The sequence below is a fragment of the Epargyreus clarus genome, unplaced genomic scaffold, assembly GCF_041222505.1.
Source record: "Epargyreus clarus isolate Ecla_fem2 unplaced genomic scaffold, WU_Ecla_fem_2.2 ptg000006l, whole genome shotgun sequence".
NCBI lineage: Eukaryota > Metazoa > Arthropoda > Insecta > Lepidoptera > Hesperiidae > Epargyreus > Epargyreus clarus.
In genome coordinates this window covers 11008537-11028066 of record NW_027332214.1, presented here as the reverse complement: position 1 = coordinate 11028066, position 19530 = coordinate 11008537, and the positions used below count along the sequence as shown (strand labels likewise).

At 36.5% G+C, this 19530-nt stretch overlaps 1 protein-coding gene across 1 annotated transcript in view; it reads right to left on the bottom strand.

Moving 5' to 3' along the window:
• The window catches only part of LOC140742957 (uncharacterized), an 84595-nt gene that overhangs the window by 15421 nt on the left and 49644 nt on the right, over positions 1 to 19530 (bottom strand). The window contains exons 5-6 of the mRNA XM_073074066.1: positions 15923 to 16128; positions 1569 to 1596 (exon numbers count right to left, since the gene is read on the bottom strand). Coding sequence (XP_072930167.1) covers positions 1569 to 1596; positions 15923 to 16128 — 234 coding nt within the window. The remainder of the gene's footprint in view (positions 1 to 1568; positions 1597 to 15922; positions 16129 to 19530) is intronic.

The following is a 19530-nucleotide window of genomic DNA, read 5'->3' as shown; positions in this document are numbered from 1 at the left end:
CGAAAGAGCATATAACATGACTCATGTTTTATTATAACAAGATGAGTCTTCGCTGAAATTGGAACTAAAAACGCCTCGAGTTATGCTGTTTGTCCACCGACCACCGATACCGGGCCGATAACGATAATTAATGACGGCGCCGAAGTAGCGTACATACATTTACTATAGCAGCTTGTCCACCACACGTCCGTCATCCGAGCAGCGTCACGCGTCATCCCGGCCGCCTATATTCCGACTAGATTGAGTCCGGTCGACTGACCGCTAGATTGGCACCGAGTTTTTGACGGGCCGATGTGCCGGCAATGTAAAACACATTCATTCACACAGAATTCTCTAAACGAATAATGCTAGTATATGGTTATCAAGGGTCTATGGATAATAATTATAAGGGCCATCTGTGCCGCAAGATCGCAAACCTGTACCCTTACCATGAGTTTTTATGTTTTGACAAATATGACTTTTTTGGTATTTGTTTACGTATTTGCCCATACAATTTCCAATCAGCGCCACTAGCGGATTGTATCAGAACTATAGTATCAGTAACGTAACATTAAATGTCTAAATTGTCAAAATTGCGCTTTATGTTTTGTCTCCCTTTTTGCGAACATGTGAGGCAGTCTACTGTTGTCTGTTGTACTGTTGTCTACTGAAGCAAATGGAACAGAATAATGGATTGAGTAAACGTAACGTATAATTGTGGGATGTTTTAAAAACTCATGGTAAGGGTACTGTATTAACATTTGAATACGGAATAATTACGCTTCAATATAACAAAAGATGTCGATTTATGCCTTTCTGAAACATTATTTCGTGCCGTTGATTTTGATGTACCTAATAATTTCATTTGATGTATGTAAAGAAAATGTACCAAAGAAATGTCGTCATTTCCTCATGGGTGAACTTATTGTGGAAAAGAGAAAGCATTCTGTTATTACAGCTATGTTGTACGTTTTGATGTTACAGTATAATTATCGTAAGAGTTGATGGTCTATTCTCCATCAGTGATATTTCATTTGTAGACTTGTATTCTATGATAAAGGTTATATGGTCATAAAGGTTCCTAAAATTTCTAAAATGTTGTCTGTTTTTCTTAAGAGAAATCGACACGATATTAATTTAAAAAATGTATGTGTACTGGTTAATGTAAGAATTTTAAATTTTTGGTGTACAGGGTATAAAAATAAGTATTTATAATTAAGATTTGTGTAATTTACTTACCGTTTTAAAACCGTTAAAAAGCAGTGATAGCCTAGTGGTTAAGAAACGCGGCCTCTCGATCGAGGGGTCCGAGGTTCAAATCCCAGGGCACGCACCTCTGATTTTCAAATTAATGTGCGTATTAGAAATTAATTATCACTTGCTTAAACGGTGAAGGAAAACATCGTGAGGAAACCTGCATACCTAAGAAATTTATAAAAAAAAAAAAAAAAAATCTTAAGGGTATGTGAAGTCTACCAATACGCACTTGGCCAGCGCGGTGGACTATGGCAAAATCCTTCTCATTCTGAGAGGAGACCCGTGCCCAGCAGTGGGACAGTAATGGGTTGATGATGATGATGATGACTTACCGTTTTTGAAATAGCTGCCATCCATTCTCTAATGTAGCATTAAAAGAAATAAAATTAATTAGTAATTATTAGTTTACGCCATAACATAACACTTCACTTTCAAGTACAATAGCTAAATTACTATTATTTTAGTATTTTACAGTGACCACGGATTTCTCTCTATGATCCGTCACCGGTTACCCATCCAACTTTCAGCCGCGCCACGACTACGTTGAATTTGTGGATATTCTACACAAGTCCCAGTGCGTACCTACTTCTTAATATCTGATACTATTTTTATATTATTCTTAATACTAAAACTAAACTCTGATAATAATTCTGAGAAATCGATTTTATTTTTTAAGATGTTGAACATAAAATTTATAGCACAGATGTCTCTGCGCTTCTCAAGACTAATTATTGTGAAGAATTTTAATCTCTCATTATAAGATGTAAGTTTTTTCGTAATACCGGCAGAATAAGGCAGATTCCACAGAAAACGTTTCTGTACTCGTATTTATACTGTCTATATATTTAAACAAGTAAATGAAAGTAAGTTTACCCTTTTCATATTCAAGAATATATTGTTACATGGCCTATTGTCGAAAGCTGTACGGACTGCGCTAACTAGGTCACGTGTCCAGGCACTTCACCGCCCAACGGGTCCAGCTGTTTCCATGTCATACAAAAGATCTACTTCTCCACTATTATGTACAAGGTACAAAGTAGCACCATGTAACTTTAACATAAACGTAATCAGGCGTCAAATCTACGGTTAAGTAATATTTTGCACCATTTTAGTCACGGTTAACAAGACGTAACTAACACTTAAGGTTAATCGTCGATTTTGGTCGGTTAAAGTTATTTTTTTTTCTACTTTAATATCTGTCATTGTCGACTAAAAATCGCAGTGACAGTGACACAAATGACGTTAACGATAAATAGCTTGGGTCAACAAAAAGTTCTTACATTGCATCGCTATTGTCCAAGTTATTGTTAAAGTTAACACAAACTTTAAACGGACCTACGGTGCAACGGTGTCGTTTGTTTTGCTTTCAATATCATTAATATATTGCATGAATGAGTTTAATTATTACGATGCTCTGTATGTTTATTTTTTTCCGAGGAAGCGATCAATGGCACCAAGGGCCTTAAAAACTAAGCTCAGCTGATTCAAAGATTGGAGGCGAAATTGAAAATGGCGGAATAATAGATTTTTCTTTATTTTCATCAATATCTTAGAAAATATTTTTGATGATAATTATTATAACTATTCAGCAATCCGAAACCATTATGAAATTATAAAAAGGAAACGTTTAACGTCTCACGTCCTGTCCCTTCATATGGCGTACCTCATTTATAAATTCATTTTTTGCCACTTACTTTACTGTTATCAAAATCCACCTTCAAAATGAAATCTCGATAAGCTCATAGGTTGCAATGTAATCACTAGGTACCCATTAGTTCCACTTCAAACAAAAATATCTTAACCCAGCCCAAATACCCATATTAAACTGAAGTGCCGATTTAGACGAGCTCGGTACGTATAATTTATGCATTACCCACATATGTGACTTTGTGATAGGGTTGCCAACATTTTTGGGATGATTGTAGTATTTTTCACAATTTAAAATACTAGATAATCATAGGTTCTACCTTTAGTAAAGTACTTACACTGATTTAGACGAACTTGGTACGTATAGTTTATGCATTAACTACATATATGACTTTGTGATAGGGTTGCCAACATTTTTGAGATGATTGTAGTATTTTTCAGAATTTAAAATACTAGCTAATCATAGGCTCTACATTTAGTAATGTACTAACACTGAAAAACGAGGTCCATTAAAATGCACTAACATTATCAGAGATGGTAGAATCCCTCCTGGTTTCATTCCAGAGATTCCTCCATACGTATTTCGGTCTAATAATAGCAGTTAAGTGCTGGGTTTTGGTTTGAAAGGTGTAATATGGGGGAAACATATGAGTATATACAAAATATTCAAACTTAGCCCAAAAGATAACAACACACGTGGACCCACACACCCAACATAAACAACACATGTGGGACCAACCTCAGTATTTTTTCCTGTCTATGATCGGTTATATACTCATAGCCATGATAGGCATATACTCATAGCTCTGGGATTGATTATAATAGTAACTGCCATTTACCATCAGGTGTACTGCATCATTTGCTACTTGTCAAATTAAAAATACAGTTGGCAGCCCTACGTTGGGGTTGCTTCTAGCTGAATGGTTATTTTTGAACTAAAATAGGTCCGCGCAAAATAGACCTAAAAATAATCCGCTAGTATCTTACAAAGACTTTGTAAGACGTGTTTATGTTTAACCATGCGCTGTTTCATATGTTTTCTCGTTGCATATGTTGTGTTTGAGCAATAAAGGTTAACCACCACAGATCTTTTTTTCTATTTATATAATATAGGAGTAGCAGACGAGCATGCAGTCCACCTGATGTTAAGTGGCTACTGCCGCCCATGGACATCTGTAATCAACCCCAGATAGGATTAGATATTCCTACCTGAGGTCGGCCACAGATGCGCCGCTACCCCTGAGGACTAAGCTGGAACGCCTCGGAAAATTATGTCTCCTTTACCACACCCTTCAAACGGAACACAGCAGCTTTACACTGCTGTTATTAGGTAGAAATAGGTGCGGCGGTGGTTCCGCCGGAGTCGAACCACAAAGGGTTCTACCACCTTCCACACCTACCAACATACATACGCTCGAAAAACATTACCCTCCACAGTCGGTATAAAAGTAAAAAAAAATCTTACGGTTATTATTCAATGATACATAAGTTATCTTTTTATATAATATAGGAAAAGCAGACAAGTATGCAGTCCACCTGATGGTATGTGGGTATTGCCGTCCATAGACTAAGTTCTGTAGTCTGACTGTCTGAAAGTCTGACTAAGCTGGAACGACTCCGAAAAGTATGGCTCCCTTCAAATCAGAATACAGCAGCGTTAAACACTGCTGTTATAAGGCAGAAATTCTCGTAGTTGTGGCGATGGTGCCGCCGGAGTTGAAACAAAGGGTTTTACCACCTTCCAAAAATCCTTATTACATCATTGGTCCCATTGTTCACATTTGGTACACAATGACAATTTCCTTAATACCGTATGAATACGAATACACCGAAAGTATATCCACTTCAAGAAAAACCGTGAAAATTGCATATGATACTCAATTCGTACTAAAATACTGTGGGAGAGAAAATTTCACAACGATCACCAGAAAGTATAAGCGAGATATAAAATAAAACAACGTGCTATTTTCCACTCAACAAAATGGAATGACGGAGATCTAGACGTCTGCACGATGCAGTCATGTTTTGGTTTAAAGCGAAAGAACTGTTCTGTAATTTTAATAAAACGACACGAATGCATTTGATGGATTAGTCTGCGACCTGTTTACTTAAAGTTTTGAGCAGTTTTGAGCAAATATTATTAGGAATTTACGAGTTACACGGCTAGACATTTAAGAATATAAATATTGTATTATGTCTTCGAAAATTAATTTAAATATTTGTCGATTATTGTATTAGCATGATAACTTGAAAGTTTACAATATCAAATAAATGGGTGTTATAATATTGCATTTTAAAGTTAATTTGCGATTTTCTAAAGAACTTCAAACACGATTTTCAAGGCGCTCCATAGATACAGAAGCCGCCATCAGTTCTACTATATACTAAATTAACGTTTTCAAATAGTTATCTTAAGCATGTACATAGTCATACATAATTAATATAAAGCCAATGTTTAAATAAAAATACATTTATCTATGGGCGGCAGTGCCCGTGTGTACCTGTACACTATTACTGTAAACTTTTCATCTTACCATAACATAGCCTACGGGATTCTTTGTTACTCCAATCTTATAAGAAAAGAAAACAGTTTGTTTTTTCGTCGTGGGTAGTCTTTCCCCGTCGTTGTATCCTCATAAAATATTGTCGTGGGTCCACAAATGTCCCAGTAGGGATTAAGCAGTTGATTGTGACATATGGGGTGCGCACACCAGTCATTACTATAAGGAATCGGCGGAACGTAAAAAATGTTTAGCGATGTACGTGGAAATGGTCTATACGTCACGCCTTGCGCTAAGCTCGTAGAATATGAGGGTTCTTCACACTGTAATAAACGCCGCGTTCTGTTAATTTGTTTAACTTCTTGTTGGATTAAATGAAAAGGTAAATAGTTTTAGGAATTCTTTGTCGTTTATACGAAGGCTTATCGCTGTCACATTAATATAATTAAGTAATGATGCCAGTTAGCACAATCTGATCTAGTATTAAAGGGTGTGTCTGTATTATTAGTATTTTACCTATGTCAAAGAAATATCAAATGTACATGCTGTTTATTTTATGCATATTTACATCTCTATATCCGATCTCAAATAAGATAGTGGTTATGATTGTTATCACAGTTAATTATACATATAACATAACAATGTATTTAAATCTATCTATCAGAATCTTCAGAGCATCTTTAATCGCACCAGGATTACCAATGGATATAATCTACACCCAGACCGGGAATCGAACCCAAAACCCTTGACAGATCGGAATGCGATGCACAACAGCCTGCCGTATCTATCATAATATATTGAACGTGCAGCCGCGCGTCGTCTGAATCACCGCCATTTTATTTCAGCTCAGCGCCTTAACAGCCTGCGGGCCTGACGGAGGTAAAGCCCAATGATATAGTGCCTGAAAAATATACTTTACGCGCGCTACGTGCCGCTATATTTGTGTTTAGAGCTTCATTGTGGCGTTTAGGATGTCTATTTATACGCTCTTTGAACTTTATCTATGGTGCTGTTTAGAGGAAAATTCCAGTTCTTGAAGAATTTTTCGAGTAAAGTATTTTGTTGTTCATAATGTTTGTTTAAGTTTAAACTGAAATTTTGCAAAATGCTTTAAAAACTTCGAAAGCGTGATGCAAAATAAGGGGAGCGCCATCTCTTAGGAAAAACGTTAATCACCGTAAAACTGCGGAGATGAATTGGTATCTTGATAAGAACCCAAAATATTTTTGTTGTTATGTTTTTGTTATTTGATTCTTGATAATTGATCCCTAGGCCATACCTAATAAATACATTTAATTAGATTCAATTTGCATACTCGCACTCGATTGTGGTGATTTACCCCCGTTAAACATCAATCTATCCAATGTTTGCCTACCGAAGATCCAATTTATTAAACCAAAGACAGAAATTGTCAAATTTCAACCTTTGGTAGTCAAAGCATTGGATAGTTTAATTATAAATAATTGTTTATTTATTTATTTAATTAAGGCTCACCAACGCAGAAAACACAATAACAATTCACAAAGATAACAAGTAGAGAATAAAAGGTCGTGTCCTCACAATTATAGGTGAGCACTGCATATGTAATAAAGAGACGCATTAAAAGATTATACAATACTCTTTTTTTATTGTATATTTAGCTTACTGATATCAGTATTTATTTGTACAAAGAGCAAGTTATATACATGAAATTTAAAGTAAGATACTAGATATTTAAAGTACAATACTAGTTACGTTACGTTAATACGTTATGACTACTGACTCGATATCACTACTGACTCGACAACGATTGTTAAACCTTTTTAGTTAACTTTAGTTACTTTCTACAGATATTTTTGATACTTCAGTTTTACATGCAGTACTTTCTTTAATAGAAATATGAACAAGACGAAGAATACGATGAGTATATTTTATTCAACAAAAGGAAAATAACAGGTTGTTAAGTTCAATACAGTTCGCTTGTCGTGAATACATAAGTGGAGTGACAAAAGTACCCGAGGACACGCTTTAACTACAGATAAGGTATTCAAAAGATATGGAACCATCTTTCAGTCGCTACAGACCTTCAATAGAAATTGCTAGCCGGCACAAATATTACCTACGATCATTTACTTTTAAGTTGCACGAATTTAATAAAGAAAATCTAGTCCTTATTAGTACTAGTAGTAGTTAAACTATGTATATTTTTTTTATTTTTGGATCATGTTTAGTACGCTATGAACACCTATAATATAGTACTCTTCTTAGAAACTATACTCTAAGGGATACAATATATTCAAATAATTATTAAAATGTTTTAAGAGTTTGATTCTTTTGTGATTGCAAATTAAGCTATTTTTAACGATTTAGTCTAGTCTTGGAAGTTAAACGGATTTTGTTGAGATATTTTCACGTAATCTTAGAGGATTTTATAAATCACGAAAATCATACTTTTCCGAAAAGTTTGACGTTCTCTAAAAAATCAAAATATTTTTACTGAAATGCACCTTGTATTTAATGCGCTTCTCACCATCTCTTAGCTTACCAGTTCAAAAGATTTGACTCATCAAATAAACTGACTCTACAGAGTTTGTACCCAAATAACCAACGTTCAGCTCCGATATTAATGCAAATGTTAAAAGAACCTTATCAGGTATCCATATATCATTACCGCCTACAAGATACCATCTGCGTTTCGCGTGATGTATTACAGCCACTTCCCACTCACGCCACTCCGCATCTCTTCCACGACCCAATTATTATAAATAATGAGATAAGATCGTGTTTCTATGACGGAAAAGCTGAAGCATAATATTGGGAAGAGTGTGAAACGTGCATAATGACACTTGAGTTTATCGTAACCGATTTTTTTGAAATAAGTAATGAAGTAGCGAAGGCGCATGTACTCTATCAGATGCTCAGTGGCTAGCCTTTATAATCAACCCCAAAATAAGAAAGTGCCTGAGGTTGGCCACACGCTCTTTGCTTATTATGTGGACTAAGATGGAACGCCTCGGACAAGCATGTCGACCCTTAAACCCTGAACACATCAGCAAAAATTGTTGTTTTTAGGCAGAAAATGGTGTGGCGATGGTGCCCGCCGTCTCGCTGGACTTTGCATATTGGCAAGTACAGTAGATGAATAAGTTATCATGAAGATGCTGCTGTCTGTCTCCTGGTTTTTCACTTTCTACAACACAAAAAAATTGAAGAGTGCCATTCGAGACACACCAGCAAAAAATTGTTATATAAATTTAATAGGCCCATTTTGACACATGCCATCGCTAGGCTCTAAGAATGTGATATACAAATCGATTACAACCCCAAATCGTATTGTATAGTATTTTTCTAAATCATCTAAATATTTTATAAAAAAGAAGAAAATAAATTACTAGTGTAATTTAAAAATTTAATCATATTTAGAACATTAAACAAAACATCGCTCGTAAACTGTATTTTTTTCGTTTTCTCATTCACTAATAAACCAAGTCTTGATTATTTTATTGTTATTATGATGAAAAAGGGATAAATAATGAATTATTGGTAGCTCTAATGGCAGCCACACACGATACAGTATACTTGCGCAAGTATACTGTATCGTGTGTGGCTGCCATAAGATTCGATTATTTGAAAGTTAGTCGATTATGGTTTCTTCCGAATGGTTTGAAGTCGCAAGCTCTAGCCGTCACGTGTTCGTAAACTCCCTTCTAAAAAGTTAGTTTAAAACATTAATGACATTAGGATGACATGTGTCAAAATGGGCCTATTAAATTGCGAAGAGTTTAAGAGTCGACACCAATGCTGTCCGAGACGTAACGCAGCAATAATTTTGTCATTCCTGTCACGCTGCAAACTTTGTTATTTCCCTTCGAAGCCAACATTACCGCGGGCGAAGCTTAGTCGAGATGATTAGATAAGATCGTATTTCAATGACGCGGACGGTTGAAGGATAATGCCCGTAATTCAACTGGCTCGGGACCGTCCTGTGCTCTTTAATGCATCAAATTAAATTTACTTCGAGCATTAAACATTTTGTTGTTACAGTTGCTACAAATATTTGCACAGGATTATACCTGAAGTAAAAGCAATTATGCTGTACAACTTGCTACAAATATTTGCAATTGATAAAAAAATGTACCAAGCGTAAATACGATGAAACTTTTTTATGTAATAGAAGTAACAAAAGAGCATGTCTACTCAAAGACAAGTCATCCGACCCCGTGAATTGTAGTTTAGTCCGCGCAAAACTGCTAGTCCGCTCTGAAGTTGCGCACAACTACAAGCATATGTTCCGTAGCAACGTAAGGGCATACTAACGCAGCTATGTACCCGTGGGCGAGAGCGGGCAGCGATTACTACAATTTGCTATTCGACGAGACTCGCTTCTATGTTCAGGGCGGACTAGCAGTTTGGCGCAGACTATACATAAATAAATAGAACTGTCCTTCCTGAGGTCTGCTACAGAAGCGTGGTGTGCCTGAGAAAAAAAACATCGCCTCGTGCAAATATCTACTTTACCATTACCTTCACTAAAGTACAACAACTGCTAACAATATTATAAAGCAGAAATATATAGAAGAAAAACGAATTATATAATTCGCCTGATAAAAAAATCCCAGAAGCCATTATTCACCTTGCTTCCCCCAGCGTCCGACATTGCAATAGAAACTATCTCATTATAATTCATATTTCCTCTTTTATAAATTCAATTAACTTCGTAGAAAAATCTGTGTCATTGCATAAAAACTCTTACACGTGTGAACGTATTTAACGGTCGATCGCCCGCAACAACCACAAATGTAAAGCAGTGGATTCCGTCGTTTTACAATAAACCGACAGAATACGCTTAACAGATAACTCCGGAAGACCCATCCCTGACGAGGGATCCGACTCTTGACAGCGATAGCTTTCAGACCTTTCAGAAATGACGCTGAATAATACAGGGCTCGTACAAAAGTTGATGAATCGTTACATTTTACGAGACTGACCGCAACCCTAATTTGGATCCGTTGAGCCCTGTCTTCTCGAATATGTTAAATAGCTCTGTTTTTGGCAATTTTAGGCATGTTCGGACTAAATACTTTGAATTATTGGAGTGGATTTTAGTAGTGATGCTGGGAATATAAATTACTTAATGTTAAAGATTCCGATATCAGGCTACCATCTTTACGGGAATTTGAAATTACTAATTAATTTCCATAGTTTCGTCGACTCCTCTTGAAAAGATCAATTATTAGCAACACCTTACGTGGCTTGTGGTCAAAACGAAGCTGGATTGTAGAGGATCATAGATGTGGACTTTCTCTAAGCAAAGTTAAGGTCTATTTTATGAAATTATAACGTATTTGATGACTGGCCTGTTTTATGAGTACGATATTTAGAAGAGACCAGCCATCATTTTGCGTGAATGGTAGAGGATAATCATCACAATTATCTAGTCATCCTTCTCATCATCCTCATAGTAAAAGTTACCAAATGGTTTCGGCTTCAATACATATCAATATCAGTATATTAAATTTTATATTCATCCCGGGTAAGAGCTTTTTGTGTAAGCATCTTTGTTTGAGGCTCAAGTGTAAAAGCATTATTTATTTACTTTTTTTTGAGTCAGCTATATTCCAGAACGGGTCCTTCAGGGTCAATAAAGCGAGAATACAAGGGACCAATCATGGACGAGGTTAGTTGACTAATCCGAATGCCGCATTACACACGGTCCAATCGTGCGTTCCCTCGCGTGAAAACTTTTTCGATAACAGTTACAAACAAAAACTGTTATGTTATCTGTTGTGTTCGATATTACGTTATTTCTAGTTATTTCTTAGTAAGTTGAGATATCAGTAGTAATGTTGCTTGGCTGAGATTGTTTGAATGATACTGAAAAACTGTTCTTTTTGCAATATTAGAACTGATGATGATAGAATATGTATGTAGAAGCACGTTACTTTCCATGATAATCTTAATAGTTTGATGGTATTCATGTGATTTTATTTTTTTTGAGGGAAATAGCCGAATACCATGAAATTAGGCCTTACAATGTCACACACATGCGAGGCTTAATTGTCACTAGTTTAGCAATGTGTATTACAAATTAATGATGATAGGCTTTAATAGTAAAAGGACAGTCTGAGGACAGAAATGGCCGCTGCCACCAAAACGCAGAATTTACAGAAACTGAAATATTTATTGGTGCCTCGGCGGAATATATAGAATTTCCAATAAATTATAGATAAGTATACCTTGTTCAATACCTTATAACTCCACGGTAAATTAAGCGTAAAATCGTTGTAACGACAAGATTACAACGTGTCCAGTGTACGTTAATGACATGCAAATTTTAATAGGTTTATGATTAAAGCAAGTAATTAAGCCTACATTTTTGCAACGCCATGCGCTACGCTCTGCTTCAGCATAATGTAATCTTCATGGGTTATATTATTTGAAAAGAGCATCTTTTGGCTACCCGGTGGGCGGGTATCCCTTCTTACAGTTTACGTAAATCAAATTTTGTATCCTCAAATATACAAAATTGTCAAACCTACAAACAATGTCAAAGATTGTTTGTAGGTTTAGAAATTAAATTATTGTGATTAAAACTAATTTTTTTCATAAATTTCTCAAAACCAACCAGCGTGGTGGAAATTCTACCCTTTTCGTTAATAAATTTTTGCTAAAGGCTATTTTGACTAATAGTACAAGAAACATATAGGCACTCAAAATGTAGGTTTTTGAGTTTTATGCTAATATAATGTACCTATACTTTGAAAAGTTTCGTATTTCGTGGAGACGCTTTAGCCGTCAATACTGTAGATGTTATTGGAGAGCAGTCGTTAGCCTCGGAGGCTTAACGAGCGATTTGAAACCATCGACATGTGTTGGCGACTGACACACATCTTGGGGTGGAATGTGCATCAGACAGTGTTGCAAATTTAGCGGCTTTGTCGGTAGAACTCACTTTTGATATGGTCTTAATGAAATAAAATATTTTGCGTTAAAAACAATTCAGCGACTCCTATGACTTTTTGATAATGTCTTAGCAACAAAAAATTGCTTCTAAAAACAATTTACCCTTTTGTAATGACTTTTAGAGCACAAAAATAGATACATTTTGTCAATTTGTATCTATAATTTCGGGATTTCAACCGCACCGGATAGATTCTGCATTTCTGGTCTGGGCTAGATACCATTTTTCGCCGCCAGACTCCATGCTCGGTATGTGATGATGGAAGAATCTGTTTAAGTGACTTTTTAGAGACTACGAAATCAAACGCGCTAGAGATGTTGAGCCCAGCGATTCGGATTTTTTGGAATAAGCGACACGAGCACCAGGCTTATACATTTGCCAGAGAAACCTACCTAGTACTGGGCAAAAAATTAAGTAAATCATTCGTAAGTAAATCAAGTGAAGCATTCCAATAAAAAGACAACTCAATGCGACCAATACATAAATATACTGCGTATATTAACTTCACACATGACAAAGTATAGAAAGTTTATAAAAGTAGTCTGTATAAAAGTATATAAAGCGATAACTCACACTCCGGATACAAACACTGTATCTCAAAGTTTTATATTTTTTCGGGTGCCGTTACAAAAGCGCCACCTAGCGTTCCGTAACGTTATCAAACTTTATCCGCCTCGCTATAAATAACAGATAAAGAATACTAACGACTCTTTTGTTTACTCTGTTCCAGAATTGACACTATTGTTTGAGAACACTGTGCTGTATAAATAGGGACCATGGCTCTGTATATTATACGAGTATAACGTAACTTACTTCAAGTTGTTTAATGTAATGTGTAGATTACTTGCCGAGTACAGACGAATAGACGCGAGTATGAATATGTAAATAATCTACTCGGCTGTATTCGGTACTCGCTCGTAGTGTACCCGTATTCTCAATGGCAGTAACCACTTGCCAAAAGGCTGGAATTCATGCTACTACTTGCATATAATAAGAAAAAGCTATATGACACTTAATTGTTAAGGATATATAAAAGTCTTCTTCAAAATCAGTTTCAGAAATTATAGAAAATTGAACGAATAATTATGCATTGTAGTAGTTAGTACTATTGAGTAATAATTAGGAACGATTGATGCTCCTTGACATTATTTCAAAATTAGGGTATTAAATTGAAATCAATGATCCGAAAGTGACGTTACTGTCATGAATAATACGAGTAATTTCTATACAGAGATTTCGTTAACATAATAATGCAACTAATTATAGAACAGGTTCCACCTGAAGCCGTTTACATATGTTGACTTCCCTGAGAACTAAGTTTTTTTTTTATAATATAGAAGTAGCAGACAAGCATGCAGTCCACCTGATGGTAAGTGGCTACTGCCACCCATGGACATCTGTAATCATCCCCAGATAGGATTAGATATTCTTACCTAAGGTCGGCCACAGATGCGCCGCTACCCCTGAGGACTAAGCTGGAATGCCTCGGAAAAGTCTGCACAGCAGCGCCAATGGCTTAAGCGACATCCATTTGACGACCTGTGTGGTGGAGTGGTCACCAAATCGGACAGACAGATACGCAGAAGTTCGGGTTCTAGGTTTGATCCCCGGCCAGACAGATAATCTGAATAATGAATTTGGATTTATATTCTGGGTCTGGGTGTTTGTGTATTTCTACCTACCCACACACCGATTTCTACCTTATAACAGCAGTGTTAGAAGCTGTGTTTCGCTTTGAAGGGTGTGGTAAGGGAGACAGACTTTTGCGAGGCGTTTCAGCTTAGTCCTCAGGAGTAGCGGCGCATCTGTGGCCAACCTCAGGTAGGAATATCTTATCCTATCAGGGGTTGATTACAGATGTCCCTGGGCGGCAGTAGCCACTTACCATCAGGTGGACTGCATGCTCGTTTGCTACTCTTACATTATAAAAAAAATAAAAAAGAATTGTCTACATATGTATTCATACTCTTCCGCCGAAACGCAAGAACTGCTTCTCAGTAGAAATAGGTATCCAGTCGAACAAAATACATAATAAAAACAAAAGATCATTATATACAACCAAAATCTGAGGGTAACTTGGCGCGACCGGCTCTTTGATTTTGTTCCCCTGGAGGCGAATTTTCATAAACCTTTTCGTCTTCGATCTAATTGTTGATCCGGATTTCCGCACCGGAGGGCACTTCAAGCAGAAACAATCGGAAAACTTTGTCTTATCTTTGGATGGTTCAAAAAACTTTCGACAATCGATGTGACCGTTCTTATATCCTCACTGATCCATGATGAAGCAATGTTGAAACATATATGAGTACTTGAATGTATGTAATATCTAGAAAAGATAAGCTTAGCATAGCTAGAAAGGATGGTTAGAAATCTTGTTTTTTTATAATATAGGAGTAGCAGAGGAGCATGCAGTCCACCATATGGTAAGTGGCTACTGCCGCCCATGGACATGTGTAATCAACCCTAGATAGGATTAGATATTCCTTCCTGAGGTCGGCCACAGATGCGCCGCTACCCCTAAGGACTAAGCTGGAACGCCTCGGAAAAGTATTTCTCCCTTACCACACCCTTCAAACCAGAACACAGTAATGTTTAACACTGTTGTTATGGAGCAGGAATAAGTGTGGCGGTGATGCAGCCGGAGTTCAATCACAAATGGTTCTACCACCTTCAAAATCTATCACCAACTCATACATAAAACAGTTATACATTAAGCCGATCACTGATAGGTTTTTTAAATGATATTAAAATTATTTATTGCCAGAATTTAGTTGAAGTAGATGTCGTAAGAGGTTGCCGCGCCTAAGATTATCGCCTCACATGTAAATTAGCTGATGTTTTCTTCCAGAAAAGCAGAATCGCTTCAGTTATTTGTAGTAACTCTGATGGTGGTACCGCCAAGGTCGAGCTGCCTCTACCACCTTTCATATTTCATAATATTATAGCATGACGAAGAAAGAGGTGTAGGTAACATGTTTATATAAAGTTTGTTTTGGTCCAACATTTCCTAAATCCTAAATCTTCGTATCACGCTCATCCCTACCATTATCATATTTTGCTTTCTCATTCCAAGTGATTTGATGTTCGCGCATAAGAATCCTTCATCCCCTAATACATTTATTTGTTTTTGTTATCTATTATGGGACGTAATGGGTTTGTTTGTAGATTCCAATAAAATATAAGACTACTAAAAATCTACAAACAATATTCCATAAGGATACATTCGATTTCATTGTATGTGGTTGCTGCCGCCCATGGCCTTACGTAATTAGCCTACCTAAGGTCCGCCCTAGATGCCTTTTTATCTTTGAGCGCTAACTTGCAATATCTCCTAAAATGTTTTTATCTAATCACACTCTTCAAATAAATCAGTAGCTTTATAAGGTTCACGGAACACGCACCCGCGTTGTAACGCAGAAATAGGTGTAACAACGGTACCTACTGAATCAACGCATGAAGAGTAGTTTTCAACTAGTAATGATCGCACCTAGGATTTACCTCATTGATGCTGCTCATGGTTGCAACGTGCTGTTGCGCAAAGGACGAATACTTATGAAGAATTAACCAATTTTAATCGTTAAGTTAAACATTAACTTACTTCATCTCCGCATCAGACTTGGCGAGCATCCACACGACGTGACCAGGGTCTCTTCTGGACCCCAGCGCCATGAGCTGGGACAGCTTGGCGCCGGGCGGCAGAGGCGGTCGCCGCGGCACCTGGCCCGTCCAGGTAGCTATCGCCAGCATCTCCGGACTCTCCTTCACGAGGTGCTTCTGTGTTGCCATGCATTTGCCGGACGCGTCCTGGGGCAAAGAATAATAGGTGTTTAAACGCTCAGAAGGGATTTCAAAAAGGTAATAAATTCTTCCACAATCGTCATCTTTATCCACGAATTAATCACACTTCCTTTATTCATATTCATAATTAAAAGCAAGAGTGAATATTAAGTTAAAGTCATTATTAAATATTTTTTCTATTTTTGGAATTATATTAATGAGTGTAATGTGACTGTAACACAGGATTTATTACTTTTATAAAGTCTGGTTAACAGATTGATAATCTTCTACTGCACGATGAATGATCCCCAATGTTGGTAATGTACATACCATCGTAATACCGATATTACTCTTAAATCTATAATATAATATGTTATATTTAAAGGAAGGTTACATGTGAACATTATAATTATTTCAAGTTACAAAATATTCATAAGTAATACGTATTTATTTAAAATTTCACCTGCCTGCGAAATGAAAAGATTTTTCTATTGGAAGTTACTAAAAGATTCACAAGGAAATTAAATACCTTATAATTTCAAACTAAAGAGCATATATTTTATTATATTACTGCGTTATATTCATTTGTTTAAGAGGATGGTGCGTTATGATAGTGCCTGCAAAGTTTTAAAGGCTTTTAATTTTAACGTTCGCTTACACCTGCCGCCACGGCCATTTTATTAAATTTGTAAAGCTACCAGCTGTAGGAAAATATTTCAGTTTATTAAGACTGCATTAAATATACGTGAAATAATTAGAAGCGTTTGGTTTTCAACTACTTTAAGGTCGATGATCCATATTATTATAGTATTTTTAGTTAAATAAGTAATAGGTATTTTATATATTCCACATTTAATTATCTTTTAACGTTGCTTGAGTTATATGGTTTGAACGGGAGAGTACCATCGTTACACCTTCTTCTAGCGTAAATTAATTCTACGTTTCAGTGATTGACATACATGATACATCATGAGGACACCATCTTACACCTCTGGAGTGGCAGCACATCTGTGATAGACTTCATGAAGAACCCGTTTTATACAGCTGAACACAGGTGTCTACGGGCGGCTATGATCACTTTACATCAGGTGGACTGCAAGCTTGTTTGCATTGTAACAAGTATATTAATTAAGCAAGATTATTGCAAACTTCGGAAAACATCCCAAAATATTCAAGTTTATGGATGTCTATTTACCCTTGGGATACTATGGTAATTTTAAGTTGTTCGTGTTTCAGGTGACATTTCAAAAGACAGTCACTGCAAAAGTTTTCCAATAAGATGTTCTGCAGTTAGAGCCGCTAATGACACCGCGCTTACACCTGCCGCGGTCGAGCTGCGGGAGCTTTACAATGAGCTTTGCGAACCGAAATTGAGCAATCGATTTATTTGCTTTGAAAGCCTTTACAATATTTTAATACTCGTCGAGTACTGATGAATATGCAAAAATACTAGTAGGTATGTAAACAATTTATTCGTGTGTATTCCATACTCGTTACGAATACTCGTCCATTTTCCACGTAGTGTTGGTTTATTAGCGCGATTCAAATTTTAATGTGTATTCGGGCGTTACGTTTACATATTTGTACGATGCAAAAAAATATAGATTCAATTGTTTTAGTTGATATTTCAAAAGACAGTGACTGCAAAGTTGTAAAGTTTTCCAATAAGATGTTCTGCAGTTGGAGCCGCTAATGACATCGCGCTTACATCTGCCGCGGCCGAGTCGCGGGAGTTTTACAATGAGCTTTGCGAACCGAAATTGCGCAATCGATTTATTTGCTTTGAAAGCTTAGACGAAGTGGCAAATTGTTTGTATTAGAGTTAAAAATAAATGGCAGTAATATGAGAGTATTGTTATATTGTACATGTATTTTTAAAAGTAAGGAGGCACTTAAGATACTGTAACATATTATCCAAAGATTGCAATGCATTGAGTTTGATGAATCAAAATTGCGGAGTCAATTTATTTGGTTTGAACGCTTATGCAACAATAGATAATCGCCGAGTACAGACGAATAGGCATGAACTCGAGTATGTAAATGAGTTACTCAAGTGCATTCGTTATTCGCTACGAATACTTGTCCATTCCCTATATGGTGACTTCACCGTTTTAGAGTTCTCCAATTAGACGTACTGCAGAACCGCTAATGGCGCCACGCTACACCTGACGCGGTCGATGTTCGGGAACTTTACAACGAACTTGATGAACCGAAATTGCAGAATCAATTCGACGATGACGACCCGCGTGGCGGAGCGGTCACCATGCCGGTCTGACGCGCAGAGGGTCCCGAGTTCGATTCCCGGCCAGACAGATTTCTAAATGATTAATTTAGACTTCTGTTTCTGGGTCTGGGTGTTTGTGTATTTGACTATGTGTGTGTCCATAGCACCCACGATACAGGGAATCCTAGTGTGGGGCTGTGAGAGTAGAAAGCGTTTTTTTTTTAAATTTATTACATTTGAACGATAAGATAATCGCCCAGTATAGACAAATTGGCGTGAATATAAGGTACTATATGACGTATTCGGTTGTATTCGGTACTCGCTACGAATACTCGTCCATTCTCTTGATGGTTGCTTCACCATTTTAAAGTTATTTAATTAAGTATACGTTTTGCAGTTAGAACCGCTAATGGCGCTGCGCTTACACCTGACGCGGTCGATCTTCGGGAACTTTACGATGGACTTTATAACGCGAAATTGCAGAATCAATTTATTACGTTTGAAAGACAAGATAATCGCCTAGTATAGACAAATCGGCGAGAATACGAGGCTCCCTATAACTTACTCTGATGTATTCGATACTTGTCCATTCTCTACGTGGTTACTTCATGATTTTAAAATTCTCAAATTATACGTTCTGCAGTTAGAACCGCTAATGGCGTCGCGCTTACAACTGCTTCCGTCGTTCTTCGTGAATTTACAATGAGTTTGATGGATCGAAATGCGGAATCAATACTATTTAGGTCGTACGTCATGATGAATTAGTATATTTATTGTATTACTGATAAATGAGTAAACAATATGTGATTTTTTTTATTTCAGCTTTTTTATAATATCGAGCATGCAATCCACCTGATGAGCAATGGTTACTGGCCCATGGACATCTTCCCCATAATCAACCCCAGATAATATTACAAAAGATTCTAACTATAACCTAATTTATAACTTTCACCGAATTATAATTATTTTTTACTATATTTGGTTGAAAATGTATTATAACTTATACTAATCTAAAAATACGAGGGATCATTTAACTTAAATGTTTTATGTATAGTAGAAAAATACTTTTATTTTCACATGATATTGTATTATGATAGTGACTTCGCAGTTTTAAAGTTTTCCAATTAGATGTTCTGGAGTTAATGGCGCTGCGTTTACTTTTTTGCTTTACAAGTCTAAATGTATCGAACTAGATAAAATATTTT